Source organism: Atta colombica, unplaced genomic scaffold, assembly GCF_001594045.1.
Source record: "Atta colombica isolate Treedump-2 unplaced genomic scaffold, Acol1.0 scaffold75, whole genome shotgun sequence".
NCBI lineage: Eukaryota > Metazoa > Arthropoda > Insecta > Hymenoptera > Formicidae > Atta > Atta colombica.
The window spans coordinates 172,164-189,266 of record NW_017259567.1 but is presented as its reverse complement, the minus strand read 5'-3'; the positions used below and the strand labels follow the sequence as shown (position 1 = coordinate 189,266).

Here is a 17,103-nt window from a genome sequence, read left to right as displayed (position 1 = left end):
TAGGCCAGAATTAAATCGTAATAGGGGTGCAGGGAATCCCTCTTCCGTCTACACGCGTATTTTTCTACACAAAACTATTTGGAATAAAACAATTGCTGATCTTGTTTAGAGAGAAAGATTTGAAGCGAAATATCTCCAGAATATTAAAAAAATATTGCAAATGTAATATTTCAAATGGAATGTCTCTAAAATATTTTAAATAGAATATCCTATATGTAACATCTCTTGATGTTTGCAGAAATATTTTGGAAGAAATTCTAGTGATAGTCTAGTAATATTCCATGCTATGTATTATATATTACAGAACATTCCTAGAATATTCCTAGAATATTAGAATGTCTCCAGAATATTGTTTGATGCGGACATAAGACATTCTGCTACCACTGCCAGAATATTTCTGAGATCACTAAAACATTTCAGATATAAAATGTAATATTCTGGCCATATTCTGGCATTTAGAGCTGTGTGGGAAATATTTTGACAACTCAAGAGACAACAATATAACTCCCTCGTCAGTCAAGAATGGAATCACAATTAGGTTAAATTATAAAAGGATTAAATTATAGAAGAATTAAATTATAAAAGACTGCAGATATCTCGTTTATAACATAAAAAAAATGAAAAATGATAACTAATTAAACTGTGCCTGGCAAGAGCCCCGCGTCGAACATACTGCCGCGAGTCTCCATAGCTCGGACAGCGTGCTTGCCAGGCTATCTTTAAAGATTAATATCTCATTAACTATTATGGAAACTTGTAAAATGATACAGGACTTTTTGATTCAGTTTAGTCCGCTTTATCTGCCTATGAAATATTTGGCGATTATTTTGGGACACCCTGTATAAGATATTGTAGCATTAAAAGTATGCACACTTAGTTATACAGCATTTATATATATAATAAAAAAATCACGAATTTAATTAAAATAAATTATCCAAATATTTAATAATCATAAATTATTTATAATCATAAATTTTTATTAATTGTTGGTAATACGATATATGTCATTGTTCTTCAATTATTCTCGGCCCTCATCAAATTTGGTCAGGGCCAATGTTCTTTAATAGTATCTCGTCGGTGCCATGAGTTAATTACGAAACCGGATTTTAGGGTCTGCAATAAGTGGAATATTAAAAATAGAAACTAAATTAAAATTTAATTTATAAAAAACCATATATTCCAATATGATAGTTTTGATAAATTAAAATCTTAATATTTATTTCTATTTCTAATATTTTTTCTATTGTGTTACCGACGAAAACAAAAGTTTGCGAAATGTTTCAATACTCCTACCATAGGTACTATTCACTTCAATGAGCGCATTTGAGTGAGTTGGAGCTATAATAGGGAGCATATTGGAGCATGCAACACGAATAAAACACGAAGAAAAAGACCACATAGATAATTAAAAAATGCTGTTATTATCGACAATTGATATAATTTTGCGATTATTAACATCCAACAGTGAAAATCAATAGTGCGTAATTAAATAAGGATGATAGCCATTTAGAGACTCTCTAATAAGAATCGCGACATGAAAAAATCGTTTTTACTTTTATTGATCTGATATATTTTAATAATTCCCATCTATATTTGAATATCTACATTCGTGTTACTCTTGAATTTCAACAATATTATATATAATTAAAATTAAACATAAGTTGATTCGCAAAGGTTCCTTACTAATCGCAAAGAAACAATTAAAATTAATTAATTTAAAGACATTAACAAAGAGATTTCTTATGTTACATTGTTGAAATGATATGCCAGAAAAGAATTTGCTGTTGCATGCGTCCAATTTTTCACACCACTTCCTCTACATCTTTCACTAACATTTTTTGTATATAAAGCACGATGTTCGGCATTTCGAAGAGATACTTTCATTAGCCTTTGGTTGGTATTGTAATAATTGGTATTGTAATAATTTAGTTACTACATACTATTTTTAATAATTGTCTGTACAGTTGAGTAATGTATGTACGCATGTTCCATCAACGCAAGTTTAGAAACGCGTTATGATTAGACAGAGATACGATATATTTATTTCTATTACCAATTTTGTTAAAACAACTACCCTGCATATAAAAATGAGCTTGAGTCGCGACTCTTAATATAAAATCTAACCATCTCATTTTTCTCCTTCTATTCGCTCACGTATTCTTAAATGACTTCCTTACTCTGTGTTTACAATCTCTTCATTCAAAACTCGGGAAAGAAAAAAATAAACCTAGTAAGTTAAAACAAAACAAATATACTTATTTCACTTAAACTTGTACGTATATTCATCATTTGTTATACTTATGTTCATCATTGGGATTATCCTCTAGTATAGATATATGTACTCATTCTCACGAAGGACCTTCTAATATTTCTAATTCACATCTCTCGTTAGAAAATCTGACTATAAATCTTATAGAATTACCATATTTTCAATGCCACAACGTTACCGTAAAGTGAGTTGGAATGAAAAAGCACATAGCTTTCTCACTAGCACAAAAGCACATTTTCAGAACTTTCTCAGTATTAAACTCTGATTATAAAGTCTAATTTTATCATCTTATAAAATCTAATTTTATATATTAATAAGGCCTCGTTTCTAAAAGTAAGATTGTCATTATCGTCCCGACAGATTTTATTCGCCAAATTAATATATGAATTAGTAAGTCATTAATGCTTTGTTAATAGTATTATTTATTATATTAGTAATTAAAGAAATCCTTTTTCCTTATTATAGAAATTGGAGTGAGGAATAGAGAATTGGAATTAGAATTAGTATTAGAAAGCTTAGAAGGAATTAGAAGGCCCTTCGTGAAGATGAGTACATTCTGTACTAGAGGGTAATCCCTATGAGGAATGTAGATTAGAAAAATTAGAAGTAATAGAGTTAGTAGGATTGGAAGAAGAAAGCGATTTTTGTTTATTATTTTCTTTGATTATATTAATATTTTTACTTAATGTTATTACAGAGTTTGGCGTGTTTTTTATTGATTGAATATAGTATTTTCCGGGATATTTTTTTCAGAAAATCCCACGAGACGACAGGATTTTTTCTTGTTTTCATTATTCATAATGGAGAGATTGAGAGGTTTTATAATCTCTTGTAATTTAATTGTGGGTATTAGAAGCTCGACTTCATGGTCGAGAGTTAATTACTCTTACTTTATTGTTAATACAAATAATTCTGGCGAATACCCCTTCATAAAACGTAATTGAGGCAAATAGCCAGTTTTAATTTCTTAGAAATGTATAATATATGGTATAACAAAACCGGAATTACATTGTGGCGGAATGATCACAGTTTCCTGAGATTTAACGGGAAGCACAATTGCGTCAAACGAAATGCTGTTATCATAATTGATACAGACATTATGCTCTGTGAAGAAAATAGTACCTAATATACTCTGTTGCGTTAGAAAATAGAAAAATCATTTGGAACTATATGAAATATTAATGAAGTTTGTAACATGTGGGCCCTTAATTGTCCCTAGGATATTTATAACATCTTCTATGATGCCGATAAATTGAAGAATTTCATTTTTGTCAATAGGAATGTGTTCGTTTATGCATTCTAATTTTACTATATTCGATTATCTTCCGGTATCGAGTATGAAGACGGCGGAAAGGTAATTCGAGCTCAACGGAGGGTATGCTTCTGTTGGCGACTTGAAGAACATGAATTGATTTTGAACGCAATCTATCAAATGAACGAAACGAGCATTTCTACCTCGAGGCTTCCGAGGCTTTTTGCCGAGACTTCTAGCAGGTTTCCCTGGTTCCGCCTATTGAAGTAAGGTCATTCGGATTTGTATTATTACCCCGAGAATACGCATTATTATTATTATTAAAATTTTCTCGATACTGACGCTTGCAACACTCATTAGACGTCCGAAGGCTTTACAATAACCGTAAATCTTTTGTTCATACTAACTAGCCGAATTATTCACGGCTCCCTCAGCGGGGAATTACGTGAGAGTACACGAGGAGACGAGGAGTCTATGCGCGGAGTGCGAAAATTTCTTTTTCTATTTTTCTCCCTCTCTAACCATTTGCTAATTGCAATTATTTTGGCGCAGGCGTCCCTAAAATCGGAGTAACTCTCTGTTCTGAGTTTAACGCGATATTCGCATGGAAATCCTTCGTAAAACGCTTCTAACGCAAAAGAGTCGATTGACGAGATTTCACTTTGATTCAAAGACCGATTGAGATTAAGTTGATCGCCTTCGATTATGGCGATTACAAAGTCCTTATTTGTCCTATGTAGTTCTTATTTTTCCTATATAGTCTAAGACATGTTCATTCAGTTTTTTAAACTAAGTTGGCCGCGATAGTAATTCGCATTTCTTCCCGGCCCGAAAGTTCGTTTAAATGTGTCGAGAAATTTATTAACAGGAGTGATTCTCATCCTCCACTGTCAGATGCATGATGCGTTAATTTATTATGCAACAATCGAACAAGGTGAGCTTCGTTGATTAAGAGAATTGTTTTCTTAGCCCTTTTACAAGTGCAAATAACAAATTGCAACACAAACAGATATGTTATGCCCGTATTTAGGTACCTCGTATTTAAGTACGAATTTGAGAGTATCTCGAACATACGATTTTAGGTAGCGCGGCCCCAGATGAAAACGTCGCGTTTATTGAAGGTCGTGGACTTTGAAAATTAAACGGTGCTGATGGGTCTTCATTAATAGGTGTTGATACGGGAGGTGTTAATATGGTTTCGGTAAAGAAATTAGCGAAGGTATGCATCATATTTTCTAATGTTTCGATTCTTTGAATCAGTTCGCGTTCGTGAACCGTTAATGGGATCTTGTCTAAGGTAGCTTAGCAATGAAAACAATCAATTCTCTCAATACGTGTTAGATCCGAATACTTCCTTTTTTTTTTAGAAATATACGCGTAAATTAGAATAATTATAATTTATTAGAATATTAGTTATCATATTTAAGTGAAGGTTTTTTTTTTCTTTCCAGATTTGTAACGTTCATGTTAATTAATTCATTATGGTAAGCGATCTCTTTTTGTTAATCTTATCATGTAGGGAATGGTCCCTAAATTTACTTTACTCATTGTCAAATTTGTTTTATTTTATTATTTTCCTTTATCAAGATTAATGAATACGCAATATCACACGGCAATTGCGTTTAATCGTATCTTGTGAATATATTATTAATGCATTATTATTACTAAATGTCGTGGCAATTGTGTCTCATCCCACTGCTCTCGTCAGAAACATTATATCATGAACTGTAACAAATTTAGATATTTTCGCGTTTATGAATTACTGTGTTAGGATGCAACGGTTCTTGTTATTATCCCATTGCTGTCACCAGAAATATTACGAATTCTTATGTTAAGCATAGCTAATAATCACGGATTGAATATTTTTGCGTTTATGAATTACGTTTCGTGCTCGCAGGATGTTACTTATTTCTTACGACCCGCGGCTTGGTGTAGAATTCTTGCGTCATATTATGCGTCGCGTCGCTGCCGAGTGCAGAGTAGAGAGAGAGAGAGAGAGAGAGAGAGAGAGAGAGAGAGAGAGAGAAAGAGAAAGAGAGAGAGAGACGGCCCAGCGCGGCGCGCGAACAGAACATAGGATTGAAAGAATGGCGAAGTGTTTATTAGAGTAGGAAAGATATAATAAGAGTGGAAGCAAGCGGCAAACTAGACTGCTAGTGCTGGCGTATCGCATGCTATAGGAATTCTTTATGATAATTGATCTATTATAATTGATTTAGAATTTTAAATTAATAATTACTATTTTCTTGAAATAGAATTTGGCATTGTTCTTTATCAATATGAGACATTGTGACTTATTTGATTGAGCAATTTATGAATTATTTGTTTGCCATTTGCGTTAACTTCAACCTTCAACGAATAATTGTAATCGTAACAAATGTCAAATTGATTAGAGTTCATTTAGCAAAAAAATTAATGATCCGAGCAATTCAAGCCGTTTCATCATTTCATCACTCTTTAAGGAGGGAATAAGGGGGAGGATTGAGCAAGACAGAATATAACGCTAAATAAGTATCTATGTTCTTATTGATGAGCGGTTAATACTCGAGTGATATGAAACTGTATCGGGACATTGGAGGGGCTCGTGAGCATTCAGAGCCTATTTAGCGATGGGACAGCCATGGGACGCGTTCTCCGCTGGAGCGATTGTGTCGGCCCTGACGTTCCGCTGCTCGCCGGTCAACGGTGCACGAGATTTCTTGGCCGCGCGCAATGGCTCGATGCATCCCGTTTGGGAGCCCTTGAAGTCGATGGGAGCCGCGGACACGGGCGAGTTCGATGGAAAGATTGATGGATTGAAATCCTTAATGGCCTTAATCCCTTCAGCCCTTAGTAAATGTAGAGCCTGAACCCGTCTCCCTAAACAGTTCCCTTTTTTAGTCATTCACATGGATGTTTTTATTACATTACCGACGCGGTTAGTTAAATAATTGCATTAAAGAAGCAGACTTAGGAATTAATTGTAGAAACAAATAATAGTGAAAGGAAGAATTGAGCAGCTCCTATGAGCGTGATCAATTTCAAGAAGAGATAGACTAAACAGCTCCTACAAGCACGGTTAGCCCGAAGAATATAGAAGAGGGGAAGCTTGGAAGAAATCAACACATGTATACTTTCTTCTTTTCTTTTGAAATTGTGATATATTGAGAGATATTCCACCAACATTTTGATTTATCAGAATGATGCCGATCAAAAATGACTCGATTTTCGCTCCATTTAGGCGCCAGTCGGTGGCGCTCGTAAGTCGGGAGGAAGGGAGAACTCGAATTTCCCAGAATTATTAGGTGTGGGAAAAAGTTCGTTTTTCCCGTTAAATGTAGTGGAAAAATTGCCAAATTTAGAAAATGATTTTTCATATGGAAATATTAGTCATATCGCACTGAAATTCGGCACAGTTGCCACGAATTCAATTTAGAACTGACGGATCAACTTAGGTTTACGTTAATTGATGGAATTTTAAAGTAATTAATAAATTAAATTTTGGGTCTTTCTCCGTGGTCCGCATCTCTTTCTCGGCGTTCGCTAACGCAACAAATTCGTATTTACTTATCTATTTCAGGCTAATTAAAGCGGTCACGAGGCCAAAAGATAGTAAATCAAAAAATATATTAAACATAATGTTAGACTTCGAAATTAATAGCATTCTCGGCTAGAGCGGCTGAAATCTCACTAAGAATTCGGAGCGACGAGCGACACGCGCGTCGCAGACTATGATTGGTACTCAATAGGTTATTCTTATTCTGAGAGATTATAGACATTGAGATGTTTCGATCGGATTAATTTTTCTTAAACCTCGTGTAGGATGGTAATAACATGACAGTCGCAACATATGGGAACGATTTCTTGACTTGGCGTGGAGTTATCCTGTCTGGAATTTCATCGCAATACGTCGCTATGCAGCACGCGCCTTACGGATGCTTCGATTGACTCACGCGACATGTCACGCGATGTTGGACAACAGAATCATACCACGTCGAATAAGTTTCGCTAGGAATATTTCAATTAGAAATACTTTAGATAGACGATGTGAGATTAAATAATGAAAAATAATTTAGCGCAAAATGAAAAAAAAAAGAAAATAAAATTATATTTCTACGGAGGGCAGGACGTAAAAAGCTTTTGTTTTGATCTCTGTTTGGACTATAATTAATAGATCAGAATAATAGATATAATTAATAGAATCAGAATTTTTCCCTTCTTTTTTCTTTTTCTTTGCGATTAACGTTTTAAGTGTATAATTAAAAATTATTCATTAATTTCAACATAATTGATACTGATTCGCTGAATGGTCAAAAACTGGTTTTTGAGACTAAATCGATAGAATTTAAATGTTTGCGATGGTGAATTTTTGTTTCAGTGAGCTATCTTTTATTATTTTACAATAAATCATTTTTGCTTCCCCAACAAATTTACCTTTCAATAATTTTAATACATTTTAGATTGTTATTAGAGTTTGTTTTTATATTATAGTTTTTATATTATAGTTTCTGATAATAGATTGAGGTGACTCACTGAAATGAATTAGTTTGTAAAAAAAAAAAAATTTTTATAATTACGTCATACAATATTGTCTCTGATGGTTTAAAAGTAAGCTAAAACATATAAGCGGATTAATTATTAATAAAGTTGTTTTGTTAATCATATTGATTTGCATAAGAATTACCGTGCTTGACTCTTGTTAAATCCACTTTGTATCGGAGTCTTTAGGAATTAATTTATATTTAGTTATAAAAATAACAAATATTCTAGAAACTAGAATTAAGAAACCACCACTTTTCTTTATAGAACTGCATCAAAAGGAAAATAGCATGACAGTAAAAAAAATCTGTTAAATATAATAATTACTTTTGAAACCATATGAAAAAAATTAAATCAATGTTCCAGATATCAAGCATATTAGCATACGAAGAATTATTGCTTCAGAAGATCAAAATGCATCAAATGAGCAGGAAAACACCTAACTAACTGATTGTACTAAACTAATGATACTAACTAATGATTGTACTAAAAAACAGATGTTTAACGAAGTAAAATGCTGCAACTGCGAAGGAAACTATCCTGTACGTTACAAAGGCTAAGTAATTACATCAAAAACTATTTCCTTAAGTTAAGGGAAAAAATAGAAGCAGATCCAAATACGAAATCAAATTTAAGGAATGAACAACAAAGCAGAAACAAGATCAACACAACCAACTACAAGTTATGCTGAGATATTAAAAGAAAATCCTATAAATTAACCAAACCTAGAAGATAATAATATTTATAATAAGTGATCCGCTAGTTATGACACCAAACACCTGGCCAACAAATTCGAAGAAATGATAACGCTCTTTATAGATACAGTGTTAAATCTATTAACAGCCCTGATCACTAAAATGAAATAATGGCCCGTATATCAAAATACATAATTTATATTAAATATTATATTAAATATGAAATATATATTAAATACATAAATATTAAAATATTAGGAATCTGGAATGCCAACGGACTTATTCCAAGAAGCAATGAACTTAAATATTTTTTATCCAAACACAACATAAACGTAATGCTTATTTCAGAAACAAAAAAGCTACCTAAAAAATCCAAATTATATAATCTACGATATCCAACATCTATGGATGGCACTCTAATTATTAAAACAGCTATTAAGCATCATAAAAACGAGAAGTATTCTCAGAACTATCTACTACAATCAACAAGTATCACTATAGAAGATTGGATAGGACCTATTACTTTTTCAGCTATATGTAGCTCGCCAAAGCACGCAAACAAGAACATTATACTAATTATTTCAAAACTCTTAGTCACAGGTTTATTGCTGGTGGCGACTATAATGCGAAACACGTGATAATGATCTTAAGTAATTCAAAAGGAAAGCAATTATATTTAGCAATGTTGCAAAATAATCTACACCCGATATCTACAGGTGAACCCATCTACTGGCTAGCTGATTGTAGAAAAATACTAGATGTTATAGATTTCTGTATTGTGAAGAGGATAGTAACGCACTACTTCAAAGCAGAATTATGTTATGACCTAACATCGAATCATTCCCCAATAATAATTACAGTTAATACAACTATAAATATAGAGTAACCTCTAACTCTGTCCAATGCAAAAACAAATTGGCGTCTAATCAGAGACCTTTTAAACAAATAAATAACATATAAAATATCACTGAAAATTAACGAAAAATTAGAGATGGCAATAGACAGTCTCAATATTAAAATACAAAAAGCGGCCTGGAAATCAACTCCTACAGCGCATAATGTTAGAAATTCAATGCATTGTCTACTAAATATTAAACTTAAAATTGCAAAAAAATTTCGCAAAAAATAGCAAACATCAAGATCACCGAATGATAAAACGAATTTAAATAAAATCGAAAAGCAATTTAAAAAATTAATAAATAGCGAATAAAATGATCGAAAAGTTTTTCTTAGAAAAGTTTTTCTTAGAGCTCATTCTTACAGAAGCAACAGACTACTCACTATGGAAAATCAAAGAAGTTAAAAAAGAATTCTAATCAACTAAAATTACCTTCGGTAAAACAAGAAAACGGAAAATGGACTAGTAAAGATAAAATCAAATTATTTTTCGAACACCTTAAAAAAGTATTTTTGAATCATACTTGCAAGAAAGATCAGAAGAAAAACAAAGAATAATATTAAACTATCTCTAGACGCTCCTTGGTATCCGAATGCATTTTTTTTATATCTTTAATCAATATTAATATTATTACTGTAGAAAATATTGATATATTAAACATATATTGCGTTCGGGCAGATGCTACCTGTATTTTCTTATTTTTATAGTATATTGGATGTAAAACAAAAGTAGAATGACACAAATAGCGCAAATAGCGCTAATAGCATTTTCCCAAATTCTAAATATTGTCTACATAAAAATTTATTAATTTTATACCATTTGAAATAAATAAATTTATTAATACTCTAAAAAAGATCTATAAGAAATTAATTACAAATGTGTGTAATTATATTTAAAATTGAAAAAGTGTTTATAATCTCTTTCTCTTGTTCACATTTATTGTATAAAGAAAAGCTCTGATGCATTACTATCATATACTTTTATAAGAAGAGCGTAATGATGATCGTATAATAGTGAAATATGACACCACTAATAACAGTTTACGCTGCGCTAGCGTAAGTTCGTCTCGCGAATCTTGCTCTGTGTTTTACTTGGTGTTCTGATTCAAAACATATATAACAATTCTCAAGTCAGCATTGCCATTTTGAATTACTCTCCTTATTCCCCAATCTTGCTCCAGCAGACTTTTTATTCCCTAAGCTAAAGAAGGTGATGAAAGAGACTCGATTTAACATTTCGAATTTTAGAATCATGTGTCAATAAGATTTGTTACAATTTCTAAAAGCTGTACGAACATTGTCAGAAGTGTATTACCTCTAGCGGATTATTTTGAAGGACAATGAAAGTCATTTGTATATTAATTAAATGGTGTTTATTTTTTCACTCACCGAATTTTATTGCTACATATGTCTTATTATAATTTCGAGTTGTGTATATTATAATCATATGATCTTTGGTATAATAAGAATATTATAAGAATATATTTTATCATTATGTTGTAGAGCCAATATTTGGCAAGGCAATTTTCCTACAGAGAATACTGAAGAAGACGGATACAAAGGCACATCACCAGTTACAATGTTTTCGCAGAATAGATATGGTTTGCATAATATTATTGGAAATGTTTGGGAATGGACAGCGGATTGGTGGATAACAAAGCACTCAAGTGATCGATTAATAAATCCAGTAAGCATTTATTTATTTAAATACTTTCTTATTTAAGTGAAAATGTAATAAAGTATGTATTATATATATATATAGTATATTATTTTTTTTTATATATATATATATATATATATATAAAGCAAGTAAAAAATCCTATACTGGTGAAATATCTCGAAAACTAAGCATTTTCGAAAGAAATGTTTTCTACAAAAGTTGTAGGGTTTTAAATAATCTATTTACTGATCTGATCAATGTTGTTCAGGACCATGTTTTGTAGAAAACATTTCTTTCAAAAATGCTTAATTTTTGAGATATTTCATTGATTCTGGAATTTTTACTCACCCTGTATTTACCGAATGTTTAAAATAAAGCGTTACAAATTTCTATCGTGGAAACAGAACAATATTGAGAAAATTGTTCAGTAATCCTAAAAAAAAAAAAGTTGTAGAGTTCAAAAAGGTCTATTTATCATCTTATCAGTTTGACCTTGGGTGACGTCACTAAGATCAAAGTCACATCGATTTTTTTTAATGGAATATTATATTTTTGCTTCCAGAATCTACTAGCTGATGTTGAGAGCTTTCCGAAACGCAATAAGAAAATATTCTTTATGAAGTACTTTACGAAAAGTTACAGTACCAGGTCCAACCGATGGCTAAAACTTCTTGAATTTTGTTCAGAATAATGTCCTGGATAACATTTGTCAAGAGAAAAGTCATTGGAGATTGTATCTCTTTTCTTCATTTTTTACATAAAAGTGAATTTTTAACGCAAAAATGAAAATAAGAAGAATAATCTCCAATGACCTTTATGTTGACAAATGTTATCCAGGACATGATCCTAAATAACATTCAAAGTTTTAGCCGTTGGTCGGATATTTTAGATAATGCCAATGATCCTGTAATTTTTAAACATCATAATTCAAAAAGTACTCAATAAGAAATAACTTTATTATAGTGTTTTGGAAAGCTCTCGACATCGGTTATTAGATTCTGAAATTAAAAATGGAGAATTCCGTTTTAAAAAATCGATGTTACCTGATCTTGGCGACGCCATCTAAAGTCAAACTGATAAGATCAGCAAATAGATCTTCTTGAATTCTACTTTTGTCCGTTTTTCATAATGCATAATGTGTTTCTAAGATAAAAATTTGTAATACTTTATTTTTAATATTCAGTATACATTATATATTATAATAAGACGGTTCATGTCGATTTTTAGATTGGTTCTTCTAGTGGTAGTGATAAAGTGAAGAAAGGTGGCTCATATCTATGTCACAAAACTTATTGCTACAGATACAGATGTGCTGCACGTAGTCAAAACACACCTGATACATCAGCTGGAAATTTAGGTTTTAGATGTGCTATATCAGCATAGGAAGAGATTAAAACTTCGAACTTCTGGATATCAAGATTAAATATGAATAAAAAAATTACATTTTATTTACGTTTAAAATTTGTGTCAGAAATTTGTACCTATTAGGTATACAATTTTGCTTCCGCCGTTTTCCTATAGATGGCTTTAGCCATCGGTAAGTGGTGGTCGAAATAAATAGATCATAGACGTCATACAATAAACTTGGGCATCTGTCAACATAACCCCATAGAAATATTAGTCCATTTGTGTCTGCATCATAAAGTTATTCTCGAAAATGTCAGTTTACGAGCCAAATTCTCGTCATTTGCGGGAAGTTTTAATTTTTTGCTTCAATATGAAGAAATCTGCGGTTGAGGCTCATCGAATGCTCTCAAATACTTATGGTGAGGCCGCTATTAGTGAAAGAACGTGTTGTGAGTGGTTTCAACGCTTCAAGAACGGTGATTTTGATGTCCAAGGTCATGCTCTGTATTTGGTGGGATCAGCTCGGCGTAGTGTATGAACTGTTAAAACCGACTGAAACAATCACAAGCGATCGGTATCGAACGCAATTGATGCCGAGCATTGAAAGACAAACGGCCGCAATACAACGAGAGACACGATAAAATGATTTTGCAGCATGACAATGCTCGACCCCATGTTGCGAAAGTGATCAAGACATACTTGGAAACGTTGAAATGGGAAGTCCTACCCCATCCGCCGTATTCTCCAGACGTTGCTCCCTCTGACTATCACTTGTTTCGATCAATGGCACACGGCCTGACTGACCAGCACTTCCGATCTTATGAAGAAGTAAAAAATTGGATCGATTCGTGGATAGCCTCAAAAGATGACCAATTTTTTCGACGCGGGATTCGTACGCTATCCGAAAGATGGGAGAAAGTAGTGGCCAGCGATGGACAACTTTGAATCATAAATGTAACCAGTTTTTTACAATAAAGAATTTCGGAAAAAAACGGCGGAAGCAAAGTTGTACACCTAATACATAAAATTATAATATGTTACGTTTAATAAAACTTTTTTAAATAAAATAAAAGATATTTTGGAAAAAGAAATTAATTAAATACGAGAAAAATATCGATTTTCAATTGAAGTGGATCTTAGAGCTTAGAGCTTTCTCCTAGAGATTGAGTTTCTACAGATTTTTTTGAAATTTGGATATTATTTAAAATAATTTTAACTATATAATTAAAATTTAAATGACCTAGCGGTATCGAAATGAAGATATTCACTTTCAAAGTTTCAGTTTTTAACACGTAAACTTCTATATCACGCCTTGCCGAAGTAACATTTTAATACTTTGCGGCAAAAAGCTTTTACTTGGAAAATCTTTTGCTCTTTATCATTGAACGACGACGAAACCGCCAGTCTTGCGATGATCGACGCTACATCATTGTTGGGAGGCCCGGATCATTCAACGACGCGTGACAATCAGCTTGTGCGCACATCAAGCGATACATAGGTAGAAAACTATTCAGACAATCGTGTAAACCATCAGAGTAGGTTTTATACGCGATTCGAGATGCTCTTTCAAAATATCTAACGACGTCGCGTCAGTGATTCTCAAAAAGCAACGCGCAACGTTTAAAGGCGTGCATGCGAATTCGCACATATGTCGAATCAATAATCGTACTCACTCCCGCGATAGCAATTCAGCCTCAAGAACGTAAGGTCAAACTAGATAACTATTGGTCTGAATACAATCAGATTCAATCACGATTCAAATTAATCGAAAAGATCGAGGTTCATGACCGTGTTAGTTTCGAAGACGCGTTTTACACATTATCCACTAGAATTCGCGAGCTATTAAACCCAACACTTCCGGTCCCGCGCGAGGCGGCAGCGTCGACCTCGACATTTAGCGTTCGTGAATCCTCGGATAACCTTATGCATGTACCATTGCCGAAGCTCAATCTTTCAACATTCTCGGGTAGCTATGATCAGTGGTTCCCATTCTACGATTACTTCACATCGGTAATACACACGAATGTGTCGCTTAATAACATTCAAAAGAAAAAAAAAACAAAAATATAATGTACGAACAATGAGAGCACAGCGTGAGAATTGTTGTGCAATTTATATAGTAGTTATAAATTCTTCCATATAATATATTAGAAACAATGACTTTTCAATACAGACTTCGTACGTTTCGGTTTACTTCAAACCATCTTCAGCAAATTCGTAGAACATAATATATATCGGAAGTAGAACCGTTGGACATTGTTGAAGTTATGCTTTATGTGAAACTTAGGATGAATATCTCTCAATTGTTTGATAGGGAGTAGTCCCTTTTCTGCCTCTCCGCTATTTAGCCAAGTGACTAACAGAGTAAAATAGGTATAATAATTTCTATTAGAATTCAATTTTTGCTTATCTTACTCACCCTCATTCCCCATAGATCACAACTCGGTCGCTTAAAACGCAAGTCAAATTATAAAAGTCAAATTATAAAAAATACGATTAATGAAACGCATTTGTTCTTAATTAGAATAAAATAATAAATTTATAAAATGAACAATATACAATATATAATCGTCAAACCTGTATTATCGAGAAGTCAAAGGAGCAATGGTATAATCAAAATCCATCAAAAATATAATCTAAGCGCCACATTCGTGGAAATATACAAAACATACGCGTAGCACTATAATAAAAACAAACTTTAAGATGAATACATAATGTCAACATTGTTTGAATTTCTCTAAAATGCTCACATAAAAATGGTAACTCCGAGTATGATTGCAAATTCAAACCATTTGATTGCAATGAAACTGCATCGAATATGCAGTTCATTTCCGAAATGAACCTTCTCCTCAATTGTCTTTCTCTATCTAAGATTTTTACTTTTTCCCAATTCAAATTCATTCTGTGTTCCAATCTATGCTGTGTGATCACAGTTTCACAGGAAGTTTTTTTTGATATCATTTTTGTATTCTTTAACTCTTGTTTTTAATAAACGTCCTATTTGTTCAACATAGGTTGCATCACAGTCTCGACATTCTATTTTAAACAACATTTTTGTTGGAACTTGAACGGAATCTGTTCTTATGGCTTTTTATAATTCCATCTAATTTATCGATGCTACGGTAACAAAGATTCGCCTCTATCCCTCGCTATGTTTTTGAATTTATCAAAAATTGCAGGCAAATAGGGAACCGTGATCCAACTGTTCCTCGCATTTTCATTTTCCATATCACTGTTACATTGTTTTGATATGTCTTGATGAATAAAAGATTTAATTGTAGAATTAATGACGCTGAAAATAAATTCAATAAGATAATTATTTTTCATGAAACTAGTAATTATAAATTCTATGTTTTTTGTAATACTTAGGATGCGACAACAAAAGAGTCCTGTCCAACATCCCGATAATAACTCCTTTTTTTTGTGTTAGCAGATGAAGAGAATGAAAATTCATGAACTTACCGGAAAATGACGGTTTGTGAAACCAATCAAATTCTATTACATTTTTGTTCATGATTAGTGTTACATCAAGAAAATTTAATTTGTCCTCTCCAATTTTCAGTGTGAATTTGATTCTTGAGTGTATTAAGTTGAATTCAGAATTTCATTAACAGAGTCATATGGAAACTGCCAAAGCAATGTCGTCTACGTATCTAACATAGAATGGTAAGTCAATTCTCAAACTCTTCAATACTTTATTTTTTAAATATTCGAGCACTATATCTGCTATGATGGAGGACAGCGGAGAACCTATATGGGAGTGCCGTAGATCTGTCTGTAAATTTGATTGTCGAATGCGAAAAATATCGAATTCAAGATCAATTGCACTGCTGTGATAAATTTTTTTTTCGGAATATTGGTTTTATTGGCAAATTTATATTTTATTGTGTTTCCATTTTTTCCTCAAACATTCGATGATCAATTCCATCGGAATGTTGGTGAACAAGGATACAACGTCTAATGATATCAAAGCAAGTCCGTCGTCTATAAATTTACTATTTAACTTTTTTACTAACATAAAACTATTATCAATATGGCTCTGCGGACAGTTTGAGGACATATCGACCAATCATATCCTGCAGGAATGCCGCTAAAGCGTACAGAGGGCTATCTACGTATGAGACGATAATTCTGTACTGTGAACTTATTTTGTGAATTTTAGGGAATATATAATATATATATTATATATATATTAGACATAGACTTTCGCACTGCAATGAAATTTTTTGTATCAATGTTTATTTTCCCACTTTTTAAATAAAATCTATCTTTCTTACTAGACTCGATGTTAGATCTCTGTTCACTGGTATGTATCTATGTCTTAACATGTTATTGACATTGTTTATGTAGTCTTCTTTTATCTTTATAATCTTCTTTATTAAGGGCTACAGATGTTATCTTTATTCACTCTGGTAAACATAATGTTCGGATTGTTTTTGACAAAAAGAAACTCTAAGCAGTTTTT

General features: G+C 32.5%; 1 protein-coding gene across 3 annotated transcripts in view; it reads left to right on the top strand.

Moving 5' to 3' along the window:
- LOC108692513 (sulfatase-modifying factor 1) overlaps nt 1–17,103 on the top strand; it is a 100,150-nt gene that overhangs the window by 47,386 nt on the left and 35,661 nt on the right. For 2 of the 3 annotated variants that reach the window (XM_018200807.1, XM_018200806.1), the window contains exons 3-4: nt 11,135–11,318; nt 12,519–12,692. In XM_018200807.1, the coding sequence (XP_018056296.1) occupies nt 11,135–11,318; nt 12,519–12,674 (340 nt within the window). In that variant the 3' untranslated portion in view covers nt 12,675–12,692. Of the gene's footprint in view, nt 1–11,134; nt 11,319–12,518; nt 12,693–17,103 lie in introns of those variants that run through there. The other variant, XR_001931985.1, reaches the window with a different exon arrangement.